Source organism: Aptenodytes forsteri, unplaced genomic scaffold, assembly GCF_000699145.1.
Source record: "Aptenodytes forsteri isolate BGI_AS27 unplaced genomic scaffold, ASM69914v1 Scaffold280, whole genome shotgun sequence".
Taxonomy (NCBI): Eukaryota; Metazoa; Chordata; class Aves; order Sphenisciformes; family Spheniscidae; genus Aptenodytes; species Aptenodytes forsteri.
Window position 1 is genome coordinate 1,896,308 of NW_008796042.1, and position 25,436 is coordinate 1,921,743.

At 41.6% G+C, this 25,436-nt stretch overlaps 1 protein-coding gene across 1 annotated transcript in view; it reads left to right on the forward strand.

The window, feature by feature from the left end:
• ALK (anaplastic lymphoma receptor tyrosine kinase) overlaps window positions 1-25,436 on the forward strand; it is a 245,971-nt gene that overhangs the window by 195,899 nt on the left and 24,636 nt on the right. The window contains exons 9-14 of the mRNA XM_019473734.1: window positions 3,479-3,573; window positions 4,963-5,106; window positions 16,178-16,340; window positions 20,812-20,962; window positions 23,464-23,595; window positions 24,534-24,678. Coding sequence (XP_019329279.1) covers window positions 3,479-3,573; window positions 4,963-5,106; window positions 16,178-16,340; window positions 20,812-20,962; window positions 23,464-23,595; window positions 24,534-24,678 — 830 coding nt within the window. The remainder of the gene's footprint in view (window positions 1-3,478; window positions 3,574-4,962; window positions 5,107-16,177; window positions 16,341-20,811; window positions 20,963-23,463; window positions 23,596-24,533; window positions 24,679-25,436) is intronic.

Here is a 25,436-nt window from a genome sequence, read left to right on the forward strand (position 1 = left end):
GGGGGAGTTGGCTGGGGGGTGGTGACCGCTGCTTGGGAACTGGCTGGGCATTGGTCGGCAGGTGGTGAACAATTGCATTGTGCATCACTTTATATATTCTTTTATCATTATTATTTTCCCTTCCTTTTCTGTCCTATTAAACTGTCTTTATCTCAACCCACAAATTTTACTTTCTTTTTCCGATTCTCGCCCCCATCCCACTGGGGCGGGGGGGAGAGGGGCAGTGAGCGAACGGCTGTGTGGTGTTTATCTGCCTGCTGGGTTAAACGACAACGTTCTCATAAGAGCAACCCTTCATTGTCTGAAAAGGCATGACATGAACAGTGCATCAAAGGATAACGCCTTGGGGCATTAAGCTTAGGTTCTGCCAAGGAAATTGCCTAAAGCTATTTTCAGAAGTATTTAGTTGCGAGGTACAAAGAAGGTGCGTAATAGTCTTTGCAGAAGTATGTGTCTCTTCTTTTATGCAACCTGAGCTAAAGTCTGCAGAAGTGGAGGGAAAAGCTGACATGGAGGACCATGTCTAAGAACTGCTTATTTGTCTTTGTAATTCATTTCCCAGCCTCAGTTTAGCACCTTACAAACATAAGTACACATCAAAATGTCCATATCTCCAAGTGACATGTAGTGTGCACCCCCAGGAAACAGGCCAAAGATTAAATACATGAGAGACTCAGTCTCAGTGGTCCCTTCAATGTAGCACCAAGGTTCACTGTGTGCAGGGCATTGACTTTCAGACATAGCCAACTGAAAGACGTGTAGCTGAATCCATTTTCACCTTACCTCTTCCTGGAGGTTTCAGCAGCACACAGCAGGGAGGGAGAAGCTTCTGCTGAGCTATGGCCTGTAGCTTACAGCCCGAGGTAGGTCCTGGTTCTCCATAACATACCAGACTGTGACCTGTGGTGGTTCAGGACCTGTTTCACATACAGTTCAGTCATGTCTGCTGCTGGCACAGTAACTTAGAGGAAAAAGTAGATCAGAGTCCACTTTGTCCAACAGCTTTTGTTTAAGACTCACATGGTATGCCTCGAACTGAACAGCTCATGTTTTTGCTAGAGCTTGTAATTTCATTTGAAGTGTTGTGGGGTGTCAGCTGTGGAGCAAACGTGGGAGGAGGCAGGGGGAGGACAGCCGATGTACTTCAAGCCAGTTTAACATCCGAGGATTTTATGTTCCTTCCAGTTCTCCTCCTAGACATACCCACAATGGGTTTCAGGTATACCAACTAAGAACTGTGAGGCTTCTGGCAACATCAGACTGCAGTTGCACTTTTTATGGATTGGGAAGGCAAAAAACACACTTTTGTGATCTTCAGATTTGTTTGGATGGAGCCTGCTACCTTTTGAGCTAATAAAGATGGATCATTTAGCAAGGAAAATTATGTCTTGCTGTTTGGAGTTTCCTTTGATGCTAGGAATACTCTTCCTTCACTATGTCCACTGTTCTTTGTGTCAATCACCTGCTCTTTCATAGCAGCTGCTTATGTCTTTAGAACATAAAAAGTCCATTTTAGAAAAGTCTCTCCATATGTCCAATGCATATCTCCAAGGAGCGAGAAATTTCAGTATTGAAGCATCATTGTTTTACTTTACCAGAAATAAAGAAGGAGGAACATAGTAACTGTATCAGCTCTTTTCTGTTGTGAACAGACTGTTGTGTTCTGCTCTAAACCGCTTGCACCTTTCAGGGACTGCCAGGATCTTTTTCTGTTTCAAGTTTTTGCTTTGGTTGGGTCAGCTTTTCTGAGTGTGTCCCCATCTGTAGCTTAGCAAGAACACCAGTTGCAGAAGATGATGACACTTCAATCTAGATATCCTCAAAAGGCACATATATCCCTGGGGTCTGTTTTAGCTTATGCCAAACCTCACTGTCATCACTGGTGGTGAAAGCTGCACTGCATTTGAGAACAACATGGAAGTTGGTTATGTTTGTTGACAGTCAGGTGGCTGAAACAGTCAAAACCCTCATTCAAAACACAGGAACATGCTGTCCCAAAGTAAATGTACATATGAGCAGAGAAGCTTCAGTTGAATTTTGTTTTGTGAGGTTGGTTTGTTGGTAAAGGAAAGGTAGATTTTAAAAACAGTAGGAGACAACAAGACTAATGTAAGAATGCTGATAGCAGACAAAAAGCTGAGAGAAAATATTTTAGACCCAGTACTGTGCATAAAGGACTAGAGTCTGTGAGAAGAAAAAAATTCTGCTCGTGTTTAGATTCTTGCTGCAGGGAAGGGACAGGATTTCTACAGCCTTTCTAAATAAATAGGACTGCTCCTCAAAAATACCTTGTTCTGTCATCAGTTTCTCATCTAAACTGGAACACCTGCAAGAATTCACATTCTGGCTAAACACTTATATCTAAAAGATAGAGCAGGAACCATCAGCCATAGATCTACATTAAAGAGACCCATGAATGGCTTAACTTCTGCTGGTGTAAAACATCAAGATACAGCAGAGAATGAGGTTTAAATATTTCGTATTCTCTTGCAGCTTGTTATACAGCATATGATAGTTTTGTGGTTTTATAGTCCTGATGCAACCTCTCAGCATTGTATGTCACTTCTGGGCCATGGTCGGCTGCTTTTAGAAATTGTTCTCCTTCCTAAGCAGAGTATTATGATTTTATGTGGCAGATAGGCATCGGGAGAACATGAACTTGCTAAACTAAGAGAAAAATCTAAATCCATGAGTGCACTAAATTAATGCATGGTCAATATACTATCAGATTTGAAGTATTTGATTGTGGGTTGTTTTTGCTGTTCCTGTTGACCTGTAATACCACTGAGGGTGAATTTACAGTGATCTTTCTTCTGGTAATGTAGGAGTGGCAGAACTCCCTGGCAAAAGCCAGCTGAGAGTGTGGAAGTGATTTAAGGCAAACCTGCTAAGCTTCTACAAGGAGATAATGAGTTCTGCTCTTCCTATGGACTACCCAGTGTCAGTTCCTCTCTTTTGTGGCTGCCAGGACTGTTAGATATCCTTTGCCTCCTAGAGGGCGGATCAACACCAAATACTTTCTAAATTGATTTCAGCCTTTGATTTCCAGTTCCTTTTAGAAACTCCAAATGACTTCAGGAGCCCCAGCCTACTTATTTTTCGTAACACTTTAGGGTGTAAATCACTTGTGAGAATAAAATCACTTAGGTGTCTGATTTTTTTTGTGCCAGAAGCCAGGGGACTTTATTTGCTGTCCTGACACCCCACACATACACATACTTGCACCTGCTTCAGGTTGCATGCCTCTGGAGGAAAGAGGGGCTGTATTCTTTTTTCTGTCTACCTATATTCATGTACAGCTCCCCTCCTTGGATCATCTTTGCTTGTTAGGGGTGAGGATACTTTCTCTGTCAATCTAATATTTTTATATGTGAAAAGAAAAGCTTTTTTCCCCCATTCTAAAACTGCTTTAATTGCAAAGAGCTCTGAGTTTCATCTCTTTAATAGAATTTAATCCCTGTTCTTCCAATCTGTGCAGGTTTTGGTTTCAGATCATCGCTTCATGGGAAGAAGGATCTGATGCCATTATTGCTTTTGACAATGTCTCCCTTAGTCTGGACTGTTATTTAACAAGTAAGTTTTCCTTTTATCTGCAAGTGACTTGTCTTTTATTTGCTATGTAATTGAAATTTGGAAAGGGGTTTAAACTGTGGGGAAGGGATTGGGTGTTGTTATCTTCAAAGACTTGAAATGTAAATGTACGTTTCAGAAATAACTGTGCTTAGATGGAGGAGACCATTCAGATGCATACCTTATTAGTGGAGCCGACCAGTGAATGGGTTCCGAGTTTGGCGGTAAATGGGTAGTAAGACATACGGTGTGGGAGAGTCAGCTTCCAGCTGAGACAATAGCATCACCTATCCACCCAGGCTGATGCAGAAGCCAGTCTGTGATTATAGAGTTCCAGATGACCTGGTTTGCTGTGTGACAGTTATCAAAATGAATGACAGTTGGACTCTGGCTAGGGAAAGACAGGCATCCTGTGATTGACACTAATTTTGCAGTAACGTTGGGCACAATACTCCAGTTAAATTAGAACAAGGTTATTTTATTCGGACTGACATGCATTTAAGTATGAATCAGAAACTAGGATCTTCACTCTCTCCTACTCTTGGGAAAAATTTGGATGCTGATCCAGACTTCTTGATTGACTGGCCTCTAGAATAAGCCCAGTCTATACCTCTGCTGCCAGATTTCACCCCATTTGGATTTTTATTGAACATTTGTGTCTGGCTCATCTTTCACAATCTCATGCATAGTGAATTGCTTAATTTGTAAATGTGTTCAATGATCTGTCACTCTATACCTCAGACCAACAACTTAGGTGAGGATTGGAGGATTGAAGCTCTGAACACATGAAACTTCTACCTTGGGTTGAGCAGTAGAACTTAAGTGTGTTCTTTCATCTCCTAGGCTTGAAGCTACAGCCTCTGTAGCCCTGTTCAGATTGAAAACCTCTAAGCCACTTCCTCATCCAACAGCAGTCAGAATGTTTCATCTGCTTTGTGTTATGTTAATTTGCATTGGCTGGGGCTGTGAGTCTTTCTATTTATGCAGTGATACCCCTTGGTTTCTGTGTGTAAGTACAACGTACATCAGGTTCCAGTATTCTAGAGAGATCTTAAAATTAGGCTGTGATTAAGAAAGATTGCATGTACTTTTACTGGCTAAAAGAGAAACTTTCTAACAGTTGCTAAAGGTTGTACTCTGTATTTCTGCTTTGTGTCTTCACTTGCTGTTTTGCCCACCACTCATTCCTGTTTATTTTCCTTTTGGCACAGTTCCCGTAACAGCAATGGAAAGTCAATCTGCCCTTTCCTTTTAATAGTGTTATATCCTGTGACTGCAGGCTCTTATTCTCAGCAGAGGAGCCTCCAGCCCTTAATTTAGCTTCAGTTTTGGATTACGTACTGACTCAGCCACCCTGAGTGATAAACCAATCTGTGACTTCTTGTTTTCTAGTCAGTGGAGAGAAGACACCTCGAGGTACCACTCCAGACTCAAGCAATTTGCTCACCAGTAGAGGTGGCCAGAAGAAGTTTGGATGGGAACAAAAGCTTCTGGGAAATCTCCAACTCAACACTGCCCCCATTTCTGGTCCAGCAGGTAATTGTCTGGTCTGAGAAGCATTTTCAGACAGCAGAGATTTCCAACTAGTACAGATTTCAGTTAGATGTGGCTAAATGCAGTATGATTCCTTTTTTTTTTTTAACCAAGGCCTTTGTCCAGAGCTTTTTCCCAAGTCCCATACAAACAAAACAAAACAAGCTCTAGAAAGCAATTACCTTTATCTGTTAACTGTAACATGGATTTCAGTTGCAAGCTGGTGAAAGAAAGAACCAGAGGGAGCCTCTTCTTGAAGTAAAACATGTTTTTAAACTGTACGACAGGTTGGTTTGGTGTCATTGTCACTTGAAAATAGACAGGAATTGAAATGAAGTGTCTAAATTGACAGAGTCCAACATGTGGTAACCTGAACACCCATCTCTAGTTAATATAGGCTTGGTTTGAAATAACATAGCTTTGCTTTTTCAGTAATATTTTCATTGCCCATTTGAAAGAGTACAGCATTGGACTTTGTTTTAAACACATGATTTTTAGTTAGTTAGAAATGTCAGTCTTTTATGGTCAATGTTATTTCGTTCTCCCCTGTCCCCCAGCTCCCCTTTCCAGCTTAATTGTAGCAGTGTGGGCCAAATAGATTCAAGATTTCCATTCCCTCCCCCTCACATCACTGTCTCCCAAATGTTTGTCTCTTCCCTCTCCCAGGCTTGCCCACACATTCACAATATCTGTTTTGGGCTCTACAGGTGCATTTCTATTTCAATCTGCTTCCTTCCCTCCTCCTTGCCAGCTTCTCTTTCCGATTTGATTCAGGTGGCCACAACCTCCAGCCTACCGGGGGGAGCAGGGCTGACCATGGAAATGAGGGGTGACTACAGGAGAGATGAGCAGTTGCTACAACTGCCACCCTCAGCACTGTGTGCAGCTGTTTCTTCTCACTTAGGACTAGCTAGTTACCTGCCAATTTGAAATACCACCCCTCTTAAGGTAGAGAACGGGCATGGTTGGTATATGCCTCCTTTATTTTGTCAGTAAGCCCAGGGATTTGTTCCTGCTGCCTCCTTCTCTCCCACTCCTATGTCTTAGAAAGACGACTTTGAGTCTGTTCTATTCTAGGTTATGTTTCACTTTGCTACCTGCAGTGTACTGTTGAAATACATGAACTAGTGGTGTTAGCTCTGATACCAATAGCAGTCTGGTCAGTGGGGTCAAAAGCTCCACACAGTCTTCAAAGCCTGCCTGAAAAGCTGGATGTATTAGCCCACTCCATGCTGCCGCAGCAGGGCAGCTGCTGGTACCTGAACTCTCCTGTGAAGCGAGCTCTGGCAGTAGAGGCTGATGATACAGTCTGCAGTGTAGGCCAAGAGTTGCCATCAAGTGGAGTTTATTGATATTTTATGTACTGAGCATCATACAGCAAGAAAAGTGCAGGAGCACTGAGAGGAGTCTCAGGAGAATGAAGCAGAGGGAATGAGCCCATATGACAGGATGCTGGGCTGGGTGGACCTGTGCTTTAGCTATAAAGGTTGTGTCTAGCTCTGTTACAGATGTCGTGTGTGAGCTTGGGCTGGTCAGAAAGGTATGATTTTCAAAAAGACCCTTACATCCTCTTTGCAGATCCTTTGAAGTGTTTGCTTCGATATCTGTATCTCCATTTCCTGCCTGTAAGTGGAGCCACCTTTCACTTTTAAGTGCTTTCAGTATTGCTCTTAGGTCAGTGATCTTGTGGTATGATCCATACACAGGTGTAGATTATGGATTTCTGCCTGACTTTCCATAGCAATGTCAATGCTTAGGTGGTGATGTAGTTCCCTAAGGCAGCTGTACATTTCCTTCCAAGGTACCTACTGTTTTAGTAACAGAAAAGCCATTAGATATCAGGTTCAGATTGGAGAATGGCCTGAAGTTTGGATGCAAAGTTAATGTAAAGTGGGTTTGTGGGTGTTAGGCTAGAAATCTTGTGGCTGTAGGTTTCTTTGAGAATTTTGTTGCTTCCTACTTCTCACTAGACCTGAAATGATGGAACATCTTCTAACTCTTCTGCTCCCTGTCCTATCTGAGGAATGCAATTTAAAGAAGTGCTTGGATAGTAGAAATAATGGGAGTCAGATTGCGTGGAGGTAGAAGAGAAGATCACCGAGGTACTTTGAGCAATTCAAATAATTAGTTATGACCTCAGGGTGAAAATTCAAGGCAATTCCTGTGGTATCTAAGCCAGCTTGCCTAATTTCTGGGCTTGATCCTCAGTCCTGTTCATGTTCTGTCTAAAATTGTCTCCAGCCTTTGAGGTTTGAAATCACTCCTACAGCAATTTTCTCCCCTTTGTGCCCTCAGTGTAGACAGGGCAGAAATCAGAGAAGCTACGCTGCGGCTTCTTGCAGTGGGAAGTCGTTGTGTTTCTGAGGGTCTCCACAGCACCGAATCACCTTTTTCCTTTGTGTTGCTGAGTCCCTGCTCTCAGTAAACACTGCAGATGCTTGTTTGGTCCCTGGGCTATGCATTTTACCCAGCTTTAATCTTGTTTCTTTCTGCATCCTGTAATGCATTTAAGAAACCTCAGGCTGAGTCTGTCAAGGCCTTTACTTTGATGGCCACGTATTTACTATTGTGCGAGTGAACCAACAGCATCAGCGCCACCCTGAAGTCCTAAAGACTGCATTGACCAATATGAGCTCAGCCAAAAGTAATTACAGCTAATGTGATCTTTGGCTTGTGTGATGGATCACAGGCTATAATATTTCCTTCTTAAGAAATCATATTAAAACAAAGAACTGTGTTCCTATAGCTGAGGAGACAACAGGATAATAAAATACCCTCCCCAAGTCCCCAAGCCAGCTCAGCCTACACAGCAGGAAGTACAATCTGAAAGACAGGTACCACTTTGTTTGCATGACAGTAAATCCAAAGAAGCTCCATTGCTTTCAAGAGTATGGGCCTTGATTTGCTCCTTTGTAACTGAGAACAACCTCTTACATGCACCTGCTGGTTTTGCCTGTGCTTGGAAATCCATTTTCAGCAGAAGTGATATTCATCACCACCAACCTCCCTATCCTCTCTGTTCTCAGGCTCTGTACCCAGTGAATTACTTCTTCAGCCTTGCCATTGCTTATCGTGGCTTGGCATGCCTCCAGGATACATATACCAAAGGTTCAAAACACATAACGCAGCCACTCTGTGAAAGACCCTAAAGCTTCCAGAAATCTGTTAACCGCTGTGATGTGTCACACATGGGATGATGAATGTGCTGTGTAGAGAATAAGACCCAAAATTGCTACAACTAATGTGGTGGTGTTGCTCTCTCAAGTTTCTTGACGATGACCAGGACCAACACAGAAAAATTCCTGTAGGTTTCAAGTCACAGTTACTTGCAGTGCAAGGTGGCCGTTAGATAGATGATCACCAAGTAATGCAAATGCTTTCCTTTTCAATTAATGACGTGTTATTTGCTGGCATGCGAGCTTCTTGCTGAAAGGTTGCAGGTGAAACTTGATTCTAAAAGAAGCCTGCAAAAAAGTTGTAAGAAAACCCACATATACCAGAAGATTGAAACAACTTCAGTGGAACTAGGATTTTTGATTGAAATGGTTAAATCTGTGCACTGTTTATTTTGATGTGAACCAAGCTTACTTTGGCTTTGTTTTTGAATTGATTAGGTATTAGTTTAAGTAAAACTGAAAGCTGCTCAAACCGTAGCATTTCTCTACAGGGAGTTTAACTACCAATTAAAAAGCCAATTTATATCAAACCAATGCAATTTCCTTTTATAGACAAGGCTAGAATATGGGAAATTCAGGCATATAAAGATACAGTGAGCAATAATGAGGAACTCTAGGTAAACAAATTACTATCATGGAAACTGGAGGAGACAAAATAGGATTCTCAGTAGGCGAAAGGAGATAACGAGACACAGAGCAATCAAGCTTTAATTAAAGATTTCTGGTGCTTCTGAATAGGCTGTAAATACCATGAGGGTAGCCTCTCTTTTGATGTTTCAGCTTCTCATCTGTCCCACTGACAACTTACTCGTGTCAGGACACACAGTACAAAAATGGTGTGTTGTGAAATGTACAAAAAGGTTAACCTTTTTTACCCTCAAACCTTGCATTGTTTTGTCCCATCTGATCTGCATATCCACCAGCCATTGTGTGACCATGGTTTCTTGCATGGAAACTGTCAGCAAATCATTTTCTCATCCAGACTGGATTACTGTTTTCCTTCAGCTCCGGTCTCTTCCTCATAACACTTAGTGGTTGCACAGATTTTGTCTTTTGCATCAGGAAGAGTCCTCTTACAAGTACTTACATGGCTGTTTCTCGGAAGAACTCTGAGTCACATTAGTTAATCAGATGAAGGAGCTGAAAGGAACAGCGGAGCGAGTATTAAGTAAAAGAAAATTACATTTAGTTGCTCTTTGTGTGCAATTATACTAACTGAACTGTTGGCATAATGCAATAAAGGTATCTGCAGAATTGTATTTTTGTATTAAGCATCAATTAACACAGTGAATAACAGCTCAGTGCCCTCCCCCCAAGAAAAGTAGCATCCTGAACAGTGATAGAAAATATTCAGAGATGGACGGTGGGACCTCAGATTATGTAGGCATGAATTTCTTTATTGCAGTGTTTACACTTGCTTTTTCCGTAGGACTGAAAATAGCAAAGGTGCAATACTGAAAATCAGCATACAACCAGATCCCAACATAGCAAAGTTGAATTGGCATAAATGCTCTCCAGAGTTAGTCATACAATTGAAATAAACAGGGCAATTCACACATTTTAGACCTAAATTTTAAAGCTGCCCACTCTTAAGAATAGCAGTTTAAATTGTACAGAAACTGCTATAAATCTCAGGAAAGGTTTTAAAATAATTTTGCCACCTCCACCCAACTTGGTCTTTGTTATCCAACATGCATTTCTATTATCCTTTGTAACTGTGAACAAACAAATTCCAAAAAGTTAGCAGCATGTCTCACTTAACACCCTTTATGGAAGACTCCTGCTATCTCTTTAAGTGAAACCTAAAAGAGAAAAGAAATTAGTTTTCTTCATGCTGCTTTGTTAGTTTCTGGTTCCAGAAGGTAGCGAGAAACAAGCCGTTCTCATTGCTGTTCAAAGTCAGCAATGCCCTTGCCCTGTTATACTGACCACAGATAATTTCCTACAAGGATGCCCTGGTAGTGTTCCCTTTATATGGCCACTTAAGAAAAATCTAAAGTATGAATCAAGCTTTGAGTGTTTCTTTGAAATGATGCTCAGGATCGATCTGGCATACATTTGTCATCACTGCAGATGCTTTTCTTGTTGAACTGAAAAACATGTCCAAGTCTTCCATTGCTGCCCTCATTTAGAAAATGGAAAGACAGAGGTAGAAATAGTAACTCCATAAATAGTTGAAAAGCTGGCCTCCTCTTAGTCTAGCCGTACCTGTGTAACTGGTTTTGGTATTGCTGGCAAGACTCAGTAATTTCTATGATCATTTTATATCCAGTTAATATCACTGTGTAGACACATTTAACAGTTCAGGGACTGTGATTGTGAGCGCAACCTATTTCTGCCATTTACCATCATCCTTCAAACCCCTGCCCCGACTCATTAATCTCTGGCAAACTTCGTCCTGGAAAAGGTAATAATCTCAAATTACTGCTCACAGGACACTGTTAAACAACAGAACCCAAAGCAAAATTGGAAGGTTTTTCATTCCTTACATCACCGAACATGTTTCTTATATATGCTTCTAGTATATTTTGCCTACAGATTTTCAGCACAGACCAACTCTGGAATTGCTGGTAATGCATAACTGAGATTGCTCATGCACCAAGTAAAAGGTATATCCCTCCACACATACCATGGTGCCAATAGCAGCCAAACATTAGTGAAGATTAAGATGGGCAATTTCCTATAAGCCTCTGGTTTCCCATATTGGCCAAGTATTGTAAGGGAGCTTGTGAATGTTTTACAAATAGATGAAGCAAGCATTCTTCTTGTTCATGGCATCAAGTTTGATGACATCTGCCTTAGAGGAAGAAGTAAAATGAACTCCCTGATGGACAACTAACAGAATTAATTGCCTTCAGAAGTTTAGCCACTGGGGTTCTTATGCCCCTGAAGCATGAGACCTTATAGCCCTTATTAATGTTTTTTTTACTCCATTGGAAGTAGGGATAGCCTCCTGGCCTGAATAGAGGTTGTGGCAGCACGAACTGCCTACACGTTGTTTTAAAGCACTGATGCATTTCACTAGTTAGTTACTCTAGGTTCCAAAATAAGCCAAGTAGCATGGTGCTTGGTTGGTAATTTTCTCAAATCACAGTAAAGTTTTGGTTTGGAACAAGTTGAACCTCAGTTCAAACCAGCTTAATTTAACAAATGCCAGTTAATACATTTAGGTCCTTGAGGTATAGCTAAAATGCCTGTGTCTGTTTTGTGATATGGAGTTTATGTGCTATGTGTGCCAGTGAAATTGCTTTCTATGTTAAAAGTATAAATGTGCTTTAGGCTTTGCTCCACTGTTTTCTCTTCATTGTTGCTGGTTGTTATTTCCAGCAGTGCCTGCAGCAGTGCTGCCTTGGGCTGCAAGTAGTATCAGAGCTTCAAATGAATTAGTCATTTTAAGTCTTGTGGGGTTTTGTTCTTTTTGTTTTCCAAGAGCAGGACATCACTCCCCTTTGCTATGGCTGAAATCCAGTGCCTTGATTGCTGTGCATCTTACACATCTAGCCAAGCTGTGTGAAAACTAGAATTTCTGCTGTGCAGAAGAAAATAAGCATGAGTGACTGTGTGTGTAAATATATCAGTAAATCTAAGTTGGCAAGAAAAGTTGGGAAGAACGATTTTTTTTAAATCTGTTTTAATAGAGCCAAAATGGCATTTCTTGCAAAATGTTGTTGCTGGGACCTTAGCAATGTGTTGGGGAGATTGCCAGGAAGCTTGAGGAGGGCAGGTGTGTGGGTGAATAGGCAGAAGACCAAATGTTTCTTCTGCCACGTTTCTTGTGAAAGTGGGGATTCTGTCAAATGAACTGATGTACAAATTATTCACTGAAATGTAGTACCCCAATTCTGATTCTCAGTGTAATCTTCACTTCTTTTCTTTTTCCTCCACCTTAAACAGGAAAGATTTTTAAACCCAGTTAGCATCTTGCAGCTGCCAATGACAGAATATATAGGGACCCTACATTTAACTACCTGTTAGTTTTCATCGTGGGAATGCTCAGCTGTTTCTGGAAACCAGGCATCTGTAACTTGTGTGAAGTTGGGCAAACTTCCAAAATCTGCTGTTTGTTTGGGAAGATTTAGACTGCAGAGTCCTGCTTTTTTTCCCATCGTGTGAGTGTGAGGTGCTGGCAATGTTAGCCTGTCACACACTGCAGAAGGAAGGAGAGGTATGCTGTGCAGTATGTGACAGACCACATGCACCGATGGGAAAAATCTATGCTTCTCACCAAGCTGCTTAAGGATTTTCGATTCAGTGCTGCTGCTTTAGTCTTTGGAGATCAAAATAATGTTTCACATTGAACTAATGTAAACTGCTGTGGCATGCAGCAACCTGTAGAAATGCAGTCTCTGACCTCATGAGACATGCTGCAGTCATTTCTAAAATCAGGAGAAAATCAATACTTTACAGGGAGTGAATGGTTATTCTTACTTAAAAAAAGAAGTGGTGGGTTATCTAAGATGGGCAGTACTCTGTTTTGTTACTGGGTTAGTGGTTTAAGATCGTGGGCTACTGTTACATCTGCAGATTGAGGGTTGGCTTTGTGAAATGTTTAAGAGAGCAGAGGGAGGGAAGTGCGAGGTTTTTAGTCTGTATTCAGAATTGTAACTAAGACCCATCTGTCCTAATTATGTTGAAATGAGGGGCAACTTCTTCCCATGCCGTATTCTGTCCCATTTAATTCAGCGACAAAGCTGTTAAATGTTGGACTGGCTTTCAGTATCACATATGAAAGTGCATATAAACAAGGGGTGGACTGTTTGCAAGTCAATGCAGCAGTGACAAATGAGGAGATTGCGCACCACCTGGCTGTAGGTTTTACTGAAATCCTGGCTGGTTCAAATCAGGTGCAGTCTCCCCATGGACTTCACTTGGGCCAGCCTTCCTCCTGCAATGTTGTGGGCAAAGGTCACTACCCAGCTCTGCTACTTCTGAAACATGTCTTCTCCCATTCCTGTCTACCATCTACCTGAGGAGAGCAAGTAAAGATGTCTGCTAGCACTAACTGCAGCAGCTGCAGAATCTGGGAGGCTTTACATATAATCTTGTATATACCACAGTATCGATTACAACAGGACCGCTTTTGAAATCTAAGGTAGTACCTCCTGTGCTCAGTGATCTCCAGGTTCCTTACGTCATACTCCCTGGCATAACATATCTGTGGTTTTTCATTCCCCGTACTCTCATGCTCTTAAAAGCCAGATTCTAAGAGTTTAGATGCACATTCACTAATCTTAAATTACCAGCACTGTTTGCTCTTACCCTGATACTGCCTCTGCACTTTAAGTGAGCCCCCTCTAGTCTGTCCAAGAGGCAGAAAATACAAAAGTTGTTCTGGTTGCTTCAGTTCAAAGTCTGAAGGCATAATGTTTGCAGCAGGAGGACATTTTTCTTCTGTTCCACCAGGGCATTGGGCTTTTAAGGAAACAGAAGGCCATTAAAAAGCATTTTGGAATAAGACGTAGTTCATTGATCCCCTGTCCCTAGAACCCCGTGGGAGTCAAGAGCTGCCAGTTTCAGGTCCAGCTGTGCTGTGTGTTACACGTGTGATAGTCTAGAGATATTTGTGCCAAGGCCAGGTGAGCAGATACCTAAGGAACAAGATTTATTTAAAGGGAGTAAATCAGAAATTTAAAGCTTAACCATAGCAGCAGTATGCACATGCTGTGGTCTGTCCTCGGTTTTATCACCTCCAGTTTTCCATTTTGATTCTCTCATGTTTTGGGCTTATTGTCCCCTTGAAGGTCACCTGCTTCTACCTTTGGGAACATGTTTGATGTTTCACCAGAGACATCCAAATGGCTTCTTATTGTTCCAAACGAAGACACTTGCCTGCCTGCTTTACTAAACATATGTTTCAGTGCAGGTGGCTTAGCCCACTGGGATATTGCAATGTTAAATCACTGTGATAGCTGACAGAATGAGTCTCTCATCTTCCATTTTGTGTGAGATTTTGCTTTGGTTTTGGGGGTTTTTTTTGCAAGAATAAACATAAGTAACTTCTGGTGCAAGACTGTCGATATCAGAGCTACTGAAGCATTTTGCTTTAGGAACTTTTAGACCTTGCTTTCTTAGGTGCTTTTCCCCTTGTACCTGTTGTTCTTGCGGTTTTTGGGGGTACATTGGAGGCAGAGGAGGAGAGGGGAATTCTTCCATTTGCGATCTGCTAATTTTAAGACTTTATACTGCCACCCATTGCAGAAGGATTGGAGAAATAAGTAAAATAAGTATGTAAGTATCCATATAAAACAAGTAATGGTAGCAAAATCTCTAGAGGACCCTTACAAGGGAGTTTTGAGGAGGGGTGGCATAGATTTTGCAGTAAGGAGGAGGAGATTATTCTCTCAGCTGTACTTAGATTGGGAAGCTTTCCTAAAGTAGTAGTTTTGCATTGCTTCTTGGAATAGCCAAGACTGTATTACAAAGGTTTTTCAGAAATACCAGCCACTTTATTTCTTAAAGTCCTGCCAAATTATTTGATCCATTTCATGCATTGAACTTTTTTATAAGAAGGAATTTAGCTCAACTTCAGGATTAGTTTGTGAAAAGGTAATTCAGACCTTGTGCCTGGCTAAACTAATGTGTTTCCTTGTATTTCTGGTGGGTGAACCCCTCCAGTAACAGTAATGGTAGAACTGCTGGCCTCTCATCCAGACACATGCAGACCGTAATTTCTAGACCAGATCTGCTGAGACAATAGCTCTGAATTCCAAGAAGCAGATCAAGCTAATGTTCTACCTGAGCTAATTAGTACCATCGCTGAAAGACTCTGCATGTGTTGTATTGCATTAGTGGAAGCTGAGGGGAAAAATGGTGCCCTTTGAGAAAGCCATAAGGAGGGCTGGCTGGCCCAACATCATTTATAGAAATAATGTTCTTTAGATGTATGTCTTTTGTCTTTAATGGCAGTAGAATTAACTAATGGTGTTTATTAGGTTGTGTATATTAGCTTGTTAATAAGTATGAATGATAAATTATGTAATGTGCACCAAAAATGCTTAGTCCACTTATTTACCATCTAGATCTTAGTTTTGATTACATATGAAATATTTCCTGATATACTGGCAAATATGCTAGGGTGGGTTTTACAAGAGCATTGTGGTCTTGCAACTGCGCTGGCCCTAATAATGAATCTTTAAGGAAGAGGAAGGCATTTTCAGCATCATGTATTCAAATTAAAATTAGATTTTTTTGAGGCACAAATTAGCAAAGCCTTGTTCTAGAAATCTGTTTGTACAGGGCTAGTACTTCCAGTTGATGAAAATGGCTGTAATAGGGATGCATTGATCTACACCCGCAGATCTGGCCTAGAATCTGCAGAGCTGAATGCTTGTTTTACAGGCCTCAGTTAGGTGTTTTGCCTTCTGAAGCTTAACTTGAATCTCTTGTGAGCAAATAATTATTCAAAATACAATTAGTTTATTGTTATGTTTTAATCACTGAGATGATGTTGTATGTACAGGTTTTTATCTAATTAACAGCTACTTTCCCGTATAAAATAAATTCAATAATCAAACGTCTGTAGAAACTGAAAGAGCTAAAATGCACCAGTCCTGAGGTTATGAGCGTGCATTTTAACAGCCCAGAGAACAGAGCACAAAACTGGGTGGTCTGTGTTGCATTTTACTCTACTCTGTGATCTTTGCCTTTTTGAGCCTTAGAAAAAGTAAAGCTATGTTCATAGTTGGGATAGCTTTCAGGATATGTAGATGAAAAGCTGTCAAATACTGAGATACACAGCGCTATGAGTCTTTTAAAAGAATTCTGTGAGTGTTTGCTCTGGCTAAAACCTCAGGGGTCAGGTTCTTCTCTTGGTCTGACAAGAGAGAGTGAATAAAGAGCGGAACAGCTACTTGATCTTTGGATGGTCGGATCATGCTTTGCATATGTCCCCATTTCAGATCACTGGTTATTCACAACATGTGGTGCCAGTGGACCCTATGGCCCCACACAGAGCCAATGCAACGATGCCTACAGGAACTCCAACCTCAGTGTGATTGTAGGAGCTGAAGGGATTCTCCAAGGCATTCAGATCTGGAGAGTACCAGCAACCAACACATACAGGTAAGGGAACCATCTCCGATTGTCATGATATATCTTTGCATTTGAAACTTATCCAGGCTGTAGATACATGCTAGGTATATATGAAGCATTATATTTAGAAGTTTGGCCAGATCTACTTGGGTTTTACTCCTCCTTGATCCTGTGATTTCCAACCTTTCTGGTCTCAGATTTGTTGTCTGGAAGATGCGACTTTTTGGTGAAAGAGAGAAGAAAAGGAAGAGAAGCAACCATCTGAGGCAGACAGATCTTTAGCCTAAATGGTTACAGGTTGGGAGAGCTCCATAAGTAGCTGAAAATCAAGTGTTTTGACCTCCCCAGGCCAAGGGGCATACATATCCCATATGCCATCCGTTGAATTCTAGGATCAGAATGAGTTTTTCCCACTCTTCACCTGGTATAGGAGGCACAATCGTATGTCAGTATTTCTTATGGGACAGCTTGCATCAAGCTCTGCTCAGCATCTTGACTTTTTTGAATCTAGGCATGATAAGTTGAGCCTGTAAGCCTGGCTCACCACTGTAGAATTGATTTTGGAAGCCTGCCACTTAAATGTTAGGCTCTGTGATACTGAGGGTTCTCTGTGGAGTTATTTTCAAAGGGAGATGGTCAGATACGGTTCAATGCTACTTAATTAGATTTTTACCAATCATTTTTTCTTTTTGCTCTTGCTGGGGAAATAAGTACAATCGAAGTTTAGTTCACTGTATCTGAATGCTAACATCAAGCCATTACATGCATCAGTTTGTAAGCAGAACTGTCTGTTTGAATCAGTGACTGTCTAGTGGTGTTTTTTCATGCAGCATTCCGTATTGAAACCAATGATGGTATCATGGATTTCAAAGCAAAACATTCCAGTGAAGGCTTTGAGCAAATTTCAGTTAAAAATTACTGGCACCTTCTTTTTTTTCTTTTTATTGAAAAAGAATATTAATATTGAGGATAGATGTCAGTCTCTAACAGAAGTCTACTGCAAAGCAGTTTTGAGAAACTGGCTAGGCTAGGCCAGGCACAAGTTCTGCCTGAGTACCTATTACCACAAGGATTGATGGTAATGAAAAAAGCATTAACGATATTTTACTCAGCTATCAAAAATGAGTTGCCTGAGGTGAATAGAATTTTTCAGGACTGGCATTCAGTAAATATGGTTATAAAATATAGCCCAAAAGAGAAGAGGCAATAAACTTACAACATTGTCATTTCTTTAATATCACAGCCCAAGAAGAGCCAGAATTCCAGTGCAACTGTAGGCTGATTTTTGCTACACAATACAAACCAGAGGTCCTGCAGGGAGGACCTGTCTATTTAAGTCCTATAAATGACCTAACAGACTTTTAGGTTCTGTGTAGATAATAGATGGCTAATGTCTTTGGTAACCTATGTATAAATGGATGACATTCTCTTCTGCACCTCTTAAGGCTATAGTAGAGAATTCACTGAGCCTGGGGTAAGGAGGCAGCAATTGTGGGCTTAAATTAACTTGACATCTTCCTGATTCTGGGCTGCTGAAGGGGCAGCAGAGTCCCCCAGTATAGCATAGCCCTAGGAAAATGTCAATTTGCAGTATCAATTCTAAGGCTTCCCAGAGTCTGGACCCACTGCCTGTATTTAGCTCTCCCCTGCAGGCCTGCTGCACTGTGGGTCCTGTAAGTTAGCCTGATAGCCATCTCCAATATACCTGACCCAGAGATAAAATCCTCCAGCTGGCTGTTGGGCTCTTAAGAAAGCTGATGTTATGCCATATCAGTGCGTTTTACACTGGGTAATGTAGAGCAGTGAGTTACATTCCTGATAAATGCATAAGAAGGATATAGATTGTGTGAACATGAGACAGAATATCCGTTATTAAAATGCAAAGACAGAAAGCTCAACTTCTCACAAAACTCTACTAGCACAAGCTAACCACACCCAGAAAACCCCACCATCTATGAAGGTCTGGCTAGGCTGCCACACACTGTAGACGGCTTCATTTGAAGACTGGAGTCCTACATGCTCCAATGCTGATATGGACAAAATCATCTGGTTTGCTCCCATGGGACTGCATGTTGTATAACAATAAAGTTAGGCAATATAAAAGAATACTTTTCAGATTTCCTTCTAAGCATTCAGAAGGTCTTGTCATCCCATATCTAGGCCTATGGTCAAGTATGAGAGAAGTGAACTGTAATAAATTACACGTTACCATCCATTATCTGAATTCTTTCAATTTTTAAAGCAAGAGTCTTTGGTCCGTTTTGCTAAGTGCCTCATTTGTTGTCACTTCCACTGTCCTCTCTTTTCTCTGGTCGCTTCTTGTAAGGTAGCACAAGAACACAGCACAGTGGAATGCAAAAAGGTGTCCTTCTAAGTTGGCCAGCCTAGGCACTGCATTTTCTCATATTCTCAAAACTAGCTCCAGTGTTTCCCATGACCTGTCTAACTAGAGGTGGATTTTTTTCTCCAGCCCTGGTTTGCACAGGCAGTGCACTCTGCTCATCCAGATCCTTCCTGAAGACACAGTTTTCTTTTTCAGTTCCTACAAGTATGATAGTAAAAGAAAACGAGGAAGACAGTGGAGGTATTCTGTGTTCTGGTTATATCTACTCAGGGTGGTCTGAATCTTTCTTCAGGACCAATATGGTTAAATGGATTCCTCCTGTAAAAGAAAGCTGTGCCTAAGGAAAGGGATCTTGCTAAAACTCGAAGACAAGATAACCCATCTGTTTAAATAGTGACACCCATTTTGAATAGGGAATGACTGTGACCTGAATCTACTGGGTTTTATTTGTCTGCAGCTTTTGAATGAGGCCAAAATGGGTTCTCCTGAACTTCCTGACATCATTGCTTATATGCAAAATCTGTTCATACACAGAAAAATATGGCCCCTAATTGCAGCCGATTACCCCTGCCAGCTTGCTGTGCCTGATAGTGCACCTCATTAGCCATTACAAAATTCTACAGCAAATCAACTTGAGTCTTCAGATTCATGCAGCATCTGTTCAGGGTAGCCCAGTGCTGTGTCCATCACTTTTTCTGCTGGCTCCAGTGCAGCCTTACTGAGGAATGATTGCTTTGGTTATCAGCAGTGGCATGAACATAATCATGTCACATTGTGAGGATCTAATGTGCTCTATGAGGCACTTGATGCCCCATAGTTGCTTCAACATCAGAATTGCTCCATGCTGGCTGCCTCAGAGCAGTATCACAAGGTTGAGTTCTTCATGCTAATCGTTAAGGCAAATTGCTGGCTGAAAGTGAGCTGACTGCCCAACCTGTTCAGGGTGCTCACGCATGATGGGCACTGCTGGTTCATTCTGCTTGTAGCCTGTTTGCATGCAAGACTGTGCTGGGCAAAGACCAACCAGGTGCTAGAGGAAAGGAGGAGGTAAAGCAGAGCACCTACACTGTAACCGGTAGGAAGCCGAGAGGAAGTTTTGTGTTCTCAGCCCTGCAGTCACTGTTTACATGCTCCAGGTTGAATTTGTTCTCATGGAAATAGCTGCAAAGCTACTAATGTCAGTGGAGAATCACCTGCTTATTTCAGATCTAAATTGAACTTGCTGTACCACCACTCTCTTGCTCAGAAAGTTGAGTAACTCTGTCTTTTATTGCAGCAGAGATGTGTGTTTTATCGTGATTTTTATAAAGTGCTTTGAAATCCTTTGATAAAAGCTGCATCAAGTATGTAAATTGTTTATGTACTTAGAAAGGGAGAGGGAGGAGCTGAGCAGCTGAGCTGGAGTGGTACAGCCAAATCTTTGGGTACATCAACAACAGTAAGGACCTCTGAATCTTGACTGCTTGAAATAAAAGTCCCAGAGCCTTAATTGAGACTGCAGCAGCCTGTGTATGCAACCTAGCCACTCCTGGCTGGAGGCAATGAGACGTTCGTGGTGACTGTGAGTTTAGCCCGGGGACTTTTGCCTTCCTTGTTTACTGCAGGTAGTGTTGTGTCTATCTACTCTTCTATATTCCTCTGGTCCTGGGAATAGGAGAGCTGTTTCCCATCTGGTCCATGCTACCAGGACCAGTTTTGCTGTCTGCTTTCTCAATTCTCCCCCTTGTCAATCTCATGCTTAATGTTCTTTTTAGCCATATGTGCTGTACTTACCGGTTCTCTTGCTTCTGTTCTTTCTCTTCATTGCTGCAAACCTCTCAAGGGTATGCCTTCTGGGAAACAAGATGTGTTTCATATATTAAAGTTTGAAACTACAGGGACTTGCTCGCTCTGTCCTCAGCAAGTGTTTGCCCAAGAATCAATGTGAAAGAAGCTGTTTTGTAGCTACCCAAGTTCATAGGTCCATGTAGAGCAGAGAACCTCAGTCTTCAAGCTTTGGGTTTAGATTTATTTAGTGTCAGGTCTTCAGGGCACAGCCCTGTGACACTGTGTATAGTTCAGGTGTGCAAAACACTCAGTGCCTGGAAGTGGTTTGTACTACCTTCCACCTGTCTGGGACAACTCTGGTGCCAGGCTCTTGTTTTCTTTTTCCTGCAGCATCTCAGGCTATGGAGCTGCTGGTGGGAAAGGAGGGAAGAACACCATGGTGCGGTCCCACGGCGTGTCTGTGCTGGGAATTTTTGACCTCCAGAAGGATGATACTTTGTATATCTTGGTGGGACAGCAAGGAGAAGATGCTTGTCCTAGTGTAAGTGATCGCCCTTTCTGTTTTGCCTTAATCCCTTCTACAAATCCATGGAGTTTTGCCTGTTTACAGAGAAAACCGTTGTCCTTGAGGGGTTTTGGGTTATATGGTTCAAGGGATAGCTACAGTTTTACTGGGAGGGCATGAATGTGAAAGGATGAAGTACCACGTCACTGTGCTCACTTCCTCTTCAACATTCAGGCCCCACTGATAATACACTACAGGTTTCTGATTGTTCTGCATATCTCAGAGCATCTGTGTGAGTTTTTGGAGAGAAAAGACAACCCTGCCTTCCTTTCCTCTGGAGATCAGTCTTCAAGGTTGACTTCACAGGGCTTTGTCTTTTTGTCTGTTGAGCCCAACTCTGCCATTATCATAGTACTCTGCAACTCTGGAGACACCCATCTCACAGGTCGTGTTTGGTTATTCTCTGTATGGGAATGTGAGAGACAAATTAATCACCGCTGAGTCAGTCCTCATTTTTGTGTTACTAACCAATAATTGCTGCAAATGTCTTGACAGAAAGGTGCAACGTCTACCATTTGCAGGCACAATAATCTATTAATCATTTAGTATTCTTTGGAGGATGAGGGAGTAGGAGATTCTTATGGAGGAAACTAAGCATTATCTGATGAAATTTCACCTACAGGTTTGAGCTGGATATTTAAATGCTGTGCATTTCTTAACTGTTAATGGCTGGCATGCAAGAGGTGAAAGCTTAGCAGTCTGTTACAGCAGAGAAAGGTTGAAGAATGTAGACAAGAAAGAGGGGTTCTCAAGGCTGGGTGCTGAAGTAAATAATGTTAAAACTGGAATTATACATATCTACAAGCAAACCATTAATATGAAGCCTCTTTGCAATGAGAAATGCCCTAACTCAAACTTCCATCTTATGTCTATAACTAGGACATTCCAGCTGAGTGTAATATATGGACTCATTAAATTGCAGGCCACTGTAATCTTAGTGAGAATTTATTGAGTGCTAATGTAATTCTTTCATTGAGGCAAAGAGATTGCATTGACTCGTAGAAGGGACTTCTACTAGATTGGATTGTAATCAGTTAAGTCTTTGCCATGAAGGATTATTTTTTTTTTTAATTCAATTGTAATCTAGTGGTTCCTTTGGGTCATTGACTTTGTCATTTTATTAATCATCCCCACCCAACTCCAAATCAATTAAGGAGAGGGAAGACTAGGGAAAGGAGGACTGGTTAGTTCCATAGGCAAGTCTGCACACACAAAACAGATGCCATTCATTCTCTGGCACAACCTAGAACACATTTTGTGGTCAACAGAATAATTTGTAACTTGAGGATGCTTTTATCAGGTTCCTCTACCAAAAGAAAACACATACATGAAAGTAGAAGGAAGCAAAAGGTCAATCCTACTGTAACAACTATTTGTGCATTTTTCCCTTAAACTGTTGTTGACTTAGTGAGTTCAGTGTGCGTAACAAGATAGTGTTAGTGAGATGAAACGTATAAAGCAAAGTAAGCTAGAAGCAAAGCTTGCAACTTACAAATACTCACAGCAGAGTCCTGCTTGTCATGCACTGTAGTACTCCAATTTAAAATCGAAGCGACAGTTACCTCTCTTAGGTGATAGTCCAGAAGTACTTACAAATGATGGTTTAATGTTGTGTTTGAAATCAGTTAGTGAATTCAGTGATTTGCCTAATAGAGAAGGTTCATTACATTTGGTGCTAATTGGTGGAGGGGAAAAAAATGCTAAGTAGGAAATATGCTTTTTAGTGAAGTATTTTCTTTAACATCAGGTCAATGTTGCAATCAAAGGTGGGATTGCAGCTGTTTTGGTAGGCTTTGAACTAGCTAGCGCTGGTAATTACAGTAAAATTGCTGCTACAGCATAAGCATTGGATCAACATCAAAACTTGCTTGGAAGTCTAGATAACTATTAGGTGGCTAGTCTATGCTGAGCTCATTGCTACTGGCCATGCTATGACTACCGAGGTTAAAGCTAGCCCTGGTACATCTACGTGAGCCACCAATACACCTTGGCTCTGGATAGATGCACGTTGGCTGCCTGGCCCCAACCAATGGGGCACTGGAAGAGGAGTAAAGAAACTTGGATTCTCTCTATGTCTCTGCCATTTGGCTGTTGCGTGACATGGGGCAAGTCACATCATCGCTGAGTTAATCCCTTCCCCCACTTGTGAAATGCAGATAGTTAATGCTGGGAAGTATTCGCAATGAATTCTGCTACACTTTGTATGTTAAAAGTTTATGGAGCTGTTTTACATGGTAATAGATACCAGCACTGAGCTGGCTTCAAAATAATTCAGTTAAAATGGCAACAAATTCTTCTGACAAAGGTTGAAGCAAAAAGTGAGATTCTTCTAGAAGAGCATTCACTTGCTTCTGCTTATGTAGTTTCACTGGAGGACAATTTATTGGTTTGGGAGGGTGAAGGGTCCACGAGGCCTGTGTGTGTACAAGGACATGGAGATTTCTTACCAGAACTCAGACCTGGTCTTCTGTTTGCAGACTAATGATATTATACAGAAAGTCTGCATTGGAGAGAACAATGTGATTGAAGAAGAAATACGTGTGAACAGAAGTGTCAATGAATGGGCAGGAGGAGGTGGAGGCGGGGGAGGTGCAACTTACATATTTAAGGTATGGAAACATAGTCCCCGTGCACCTTCAGCATGAACACATCCTGCCACTTGCCTCTAGTATCGCAGCCTGAAATATCTGAGAACCCTTTATACACCTCTGGGGAAGGGTCCACAAATTGAGCTCCGGGTATCCTTCATTTCCAGTTGATAGCTGTAGTGAGCTGAGTTGGCCCTTCACGCTTCTTAGAACTGCTACGTGGTATGGCCACGCTTGCTTCAGTGGCTTGGAGTTTCCTTTGCAAACATAAGAGTTTGAATTGGATTGTTTTCAATGCAAGCTGAGATGCCGAAGCATAATTCTACAGCAAAGGGCAAATTCCACAGGACTTTATTCAAATCTATCATTGCAGAACATTAGACTTCAGCTACACGTTTGGCCTATACGGTGCAATGACAAGAAAAGTTGAGGATAGCCTGTATGTTTTCTGTTGGCAACCTTATAGCTAGGGACCTGTTTTCTGTCATGTACTAGCTGAGACAGTACTCATTTCAAACACTGGTTTCAGGCGTTAACAATATGTTTAGATCACCCAGCTTCTACATAATTCTACATAACTCTGCATGCTCAGTTTCCAGTGTAGCAGTCATTTACCAATGGAGGCACTATATTGCACTATATAAAGCAGTGCACCTTAGCTGTTCTGTTTGATGAAAGTCATCACACGGTAACATCACAAGCTTTCTAAGTGTCATCAGCACTGTAGGTACAATTCACAGAGCTGCTGATGCCACTGTTCTCTGTTGCAGAACTTGATAGGACTAGTGCTGTTCATTAATCTTTTGGATGTGGGTGCAAAAATAATGCAGTGGAATTTGTGGTGCCGAGCAGTCCTAAATGCCTGCTTAGTGCAACATGCAGTAACTAGCGTGTGGTTGAACTTCCATTTGCGTGTCTGACTCAGTTTGAACACTGCCTTTATTTCTGAATTTGTTAAGATGGAGAACGGAGAACCGGTCCCCTTGATAATTGCAGCAGGAGGTGGTGGCAGGGCCTACAGGGCCAAAACAGACACATTTCATCCAGAAAGGCTAGAGAATGATTCCTCTATTCCGGGGTTGAATGGAAATTCAGGAGCTGCAGGTAAGGAAAGTTTATTCTTTTTAAGAAAACCTTTGTGATTATGTGGTACTCCCAGATTCCTCCTCACAAGGAGGTGAGGCGAAACTCATGAAAACAGAGTTCAGGGAGAACATGGAAGTATAACAGATGCATATAGGAGGTACCCACAGTGCAGGGTACTTGGCCTAAATAAGGGTATCAGAGATGGTATAGCCATAGCAATGGCAACATTCTCCCAAAATAATGTAGTACCTCTCATAAGCAAAGTTGATTGATTTTTGATATGGGAGTTTGCAGTGCTGATGTGGCCATCCTGCTCCCTGCACTGTTTTGTACTGTATAGACATACTCACAGTTTCCCTGGCTTATGCAGAAAGAGCATAATTGCACCCTGGCTAGAAGTCTCTATGAAGAGACCTTGGACAAAACAAGCAGCAGAGCTGAAAGTGAGTCACTGGTGAGTATGTTGTATTTAGAGCCGGGGTGGGACATGTTTTCACATCCCTTTCACTAAATTCCTTTTGTTCCACTTCAGAACCGACATGGTTTTTTCAAAAGTATTTTTTGCAAAGAGAAGGGGAAGGCTCTGTAAGCCAGAAACAAGTGGTTGGGGAGTAGGCAGGGATATCTTTTCACATTTTCCATAGAAAATACTTGTCCTTGTATGGTAGGTGAAAAGAGGTGCAGATGATTAATGTGGTCAAAAGCCCTACAGAAAGGTCACTGTAGCACTGTGTAGCAAGCACATCCCCTCTTCTAACCAAGGCATGAGATTCTTA